Below are 3,852 nucleotides of genomic sequence, written 5' to 3'. Positions count from 1 at the left end.
GGGAAGCGGAGCTTGCAGTGAGCCCAGATCGCACCACTGCACTCCAGCCTGGGCAACAGAGCAAGACTGTCTCAAAAAAAAAAATAAAAAAAGTTTTAAATATGTGAAACGTACAGCCAAATCAGAGCTGATGCTTCATTTCCAGCTAATTTACAAGTATTAAGAAATGATTGATATCCAGAATGGCAGAAAGAAAGATGTCAGGATGTATATGCCTTTTAAAATTTCTAGTACCCTTTTCTGGTTTTGGTGGATTTGTGGATGAAATGTTTTTATTGAGGTGATTGGAGTGTTTAAGCTGGCAGTTAAAGGGCAATTACAAAAGGGTAAGAACTGCTGTGACAAAATTAAAAGTTAAAGATTAAACGTTATTTTGAGTGTACGACAGCTATATTAATGACTTAACTGTAGCTCAGTTTATCACCAGCCTGGGGATTTAGAAGATTAGACCAAGATCAAGACATTAGAAGTGGTTTTCATAATGGATTTATAAGTTGACTTAGCATAACCAGGTGAATCTTTTGGATGGATCTTTCCATTGGAACATAAATGAGAATTCCTTTTTCAACAGGTTTTTTTGTGTGTTTGTTTCTATAGAATTCTTTTTTATATAATGTAAAAAATACTGTTAGTCATTGTCATGGGATTTTAGCCCAGATGCATGTGCTAAACAAACTCACATAAGATCTAAGGAAACTAATAAAAAACAGAGTAAATTTAGCATTGAATGTTAAATATATTAAGAGATTGTCTCTTTTAGTGTAGTATGATACCACAGCATAGGTATCTATTGACTTTGTGAAAAAGAAAAAGGCAGAAAATTGAGCTAGAAGTTCTTAGTCCAAGGTATTTAAAGGCATCTAAGAAATTCTTATATTTCTGGGCTGACAGTGACAACAGTAGGGAAAAGACATTGGGGTTGGAAAAAACGAATTGCATATAAAAATGAACTGTGTTTTTACTCAGCAAACTGAAAAGTTATAGATCAGATGTCTGACATTATCCCATGTTCAATTTACCCAACTTTTATTGGACACCTAATGTGCTACTCTTCTAAACCCTGGCTGTATAAAGGAGAAAAAGGCATGAATCCTGTCCTCTGATAAGCAAGGGCAAAGGCCTCCTGGCAAAGGGAGCATGCTACATTGGAAGGACTGAATAGGAGAGGAGGAGTTGCTCTGCAGAATCCACTATATAGCCAACTTAGTAGCACCCATTTATTTTGCAAAGAGAAAAGTCTCTGTATTTTTGGTTGGATAACTAGGGACTGTAGTTTAGGGGCATGGATTTTTCTTTGTGTTTCTTGTGACTGTTTCCTTGTATTAATTTGACCTTTTTGATGTGCAGTAGTATTGAATTTATCAAATATTTATTGAGCACCTACCTGATGCAATGTTCTGCCAGATTGGAGTGGAAAATGCAAAGACTAAGATATGGTCTCCTCCTTTTATCAATTCACAGATGAGTAGACAGATGGCATACAGTTGTAAAAGCATTCAGCTATAAGTGCGGTAATCAAAGTAAAACCAGCATCCTTTAAGTGACCTTGTTCCTTACTGTAACTTTCAGGGTCAGGCCAGTGTTATTTCTTGTTTACAGATGAGGCATCTGAGAGAATAAATGAGTTACTCCTAAATGAATGACAGAACTGATGCAAACCCAGATTTTACAGTTTATTCTTGGCTGCTTCTTAATACTTTTTTGTGTCCATGTCATTTGAAATGGTTAGGTAAAAAATGATAATGACAACTAACATTTGTTGGCCACTTATGTTCCAGGCAGTATGCTGAGAGTTTTGCGTAATTATCTGATTTAATCCTTAAAAAATATGAAGATTCACATATTGTCATATTTGAGAAAACCAAGGCTCAGGGATAAATTCCTTAAGACCAACAACTATTAAGACTCAGACTAAAGTGGTCTAAAAGTTTTGGAGAGAATGTGACTGCATGTTGGCAATGTAATACACCAGTGTTTCATGGTTTTTGAAATCTGAACTCTTTAAATGATAGGTTTGATTTCTAATGGATTGTGGAAATTTATTGTCACTCTATAGATGTTAGAATCTCTGATATCAACTAATTTTTTCATTGCTTTCTTTGTTGACTTCAAATAGATCAGAGGTTGGATTTATGCAAACTTGGGCCAAATGACAATGATACAGTTAGAGGACAGATAGTAGGTAAGTGTGGAATTTAAAGTTACATGAATTTTAGTTTCATTCATACTGACCTTAAAATGTAAAATACCTTTTAAATCAAAGTATAGTAACTGTAGCTTCATTGTGTTGGCCTGAATTAAATGAGCCAGGTAAAATGTTACAGTGAATCTAGGATCCAGGTTAACTTAATTTAAAAAACTTATTGTAAAAAAAAAAGTTTTGTGAAGAACCGTTGATCTTTTAGGAAATAATTCTTTCAAAGTATCCTAATATAGTAGATCACTAAGTTCAGACTTTATAGATGTTATTGAAGTTTACTGAAAATATTTCTCAAACTAGTTTTTTTAGTAAGAAGAGAACATTCTATTGAACTTGTTTTAATGTTTAATGCTTTACAGCTTTAAAATCTATGCTAATTGAAAAAAAAAATGAGTGATGGTAGTGTAGCACTGGAAAAAGGGAGAAATTGTTACCTTACTCATGAGGTACTTAGTAGTCTTACATGGTATTTAGGGTGTCTTGAATTGACCTGGAGGGAAGCGCTTGATACAAAATTTGCTGAGACCTTTCTTCAGAATTGATATTTGCTCAAGATGCATAGTATGGAAGGACACTGTTCATCTTAGAGGCTTCTTAAATTAAAGAAGAAAAATGTGGCCAGGCGCAGTGGCTCACACCTGTAATCCCAGCACTTTAGGAGGCTGAGGCAGGTGGATCACCTGAGGTCAGGAGTTCGAGACCAGCCTGGCAAACATGGTGAAGCCATCTGTACTAAAAATACAAAAAATTAGCCGGGCATGGTGGCGGGTGCCTGTAATCCCAGCTACTCGGGAAACTGAGGCAGGAGAATCGCTTGAACCTGGCAGGCGGAGGTTTCAGTGAGCCAAGATCACACCATTGCACTCCAGCTGGGTGACAAGAGCAAGACCCTGTCTTAAAAAAAAGAAAAGAAAAGAAAAATCCAATAGGAATGTCACACTTCATGATAGAGCAGAACTTAGAATAAGATTATTTTGTTATAAACCCATCAGAGAGGTTTTAGTTACTCAAGGTACTTGAAGGTACTTCATTTTACAAGGCAGTGAATTGGGTTCATAGTTAGAGAACCACCAGAGTAGCCACATAGCAAAGCCCTATTGTGGTTATCCCAGGGAAGTATCTACACCAGTGCACCCCACCATTTTTGGCACCAGGAACCAGTTTCATGGAATACAGTTTTTCCATAGACCAGGTTGGGGGTGGGGGTGATTTCAGGATGATTCAAGTGCATTACTTTTATTGTGGACTTTATTATTATTACATTGTAATACATAATGAACTAATTCTACAACTCACCATCAGGTAGAATCAGTGGGAGCCCTGAGCTTGTTTTCCTGCAACTAGGTGGTTCCATCTGTGGGTGATGGGAGACAGTGACAGATCATCAGGCATTAGAGTCTCATAAGGAGTGGGCCTTGTGTATGTGGTTCACAATAGGGTTTGTGCTTCTATGAGAATCTGATGTCGCCACTGATCTGACAGGAGGCAGAGCTCAGGGGTAATGCTCACTCACGCGCTACTCACTCCTGCTGTGCGGCCTGGTTCCTAACAGACCCTGGACCAATACCCCACCCATCCGTGGCTTGGGGGTTGGGGATTCCTGATCTGCACTACAGCATTACTGATAATTCCTGTCATTCTTAGATTGAGAA

The 3,852-nt window shown here is 37.5% G+C and overlaps 1 protein-coding gene across 1 annotated transcript in view; it reads left to right on the top strand.

Annotated features, from left to right (window-relative positions):
* Positions 1-3,852, top strand: part of SMURF2 (SMAD specific E3 ubiquitin protein ligase 2) — a gene marked incomplete at its 5' end in the record, with an annotated part of 50,834 nt that overhangs the window by 906 nt on the left and 46,076 nt on the right. Inside the window, one exon of the mRNA XM_011997129.1 lies at positions 2,117-2,182. Coding sequence (XP_011852519.1) covers positions 2,117-2,182 — 66 coding nt within the window. The remainder of the gene's footprint in view (positions 1-2,116; positions 2,183-3,852) is intronic.

The sequence above is a fragment of the Mandrillus leucophaeus genome, unplaced genomic scaffold (assembly GCF_000951045.1).
Source record: "Mandrillus leucophaeus isolate KB7577 unplaced genomic scaffold, Mleu.le_1.0 Scaffold530, whole genome shotgun sequence".
In the NCBI taxonomy this organism is placed as follows: Eukaryota; Metazoa; Chordata; class Mammalia; order Primates; family Cercopithecidae; genus Mandrillus; species Mandrillus leucophaeus.
The sequence above is the reverse complement of the archived record's forward strand: the minus strand, read 5'-3'. Positions and strand labels throughout refer to the sequence as shown.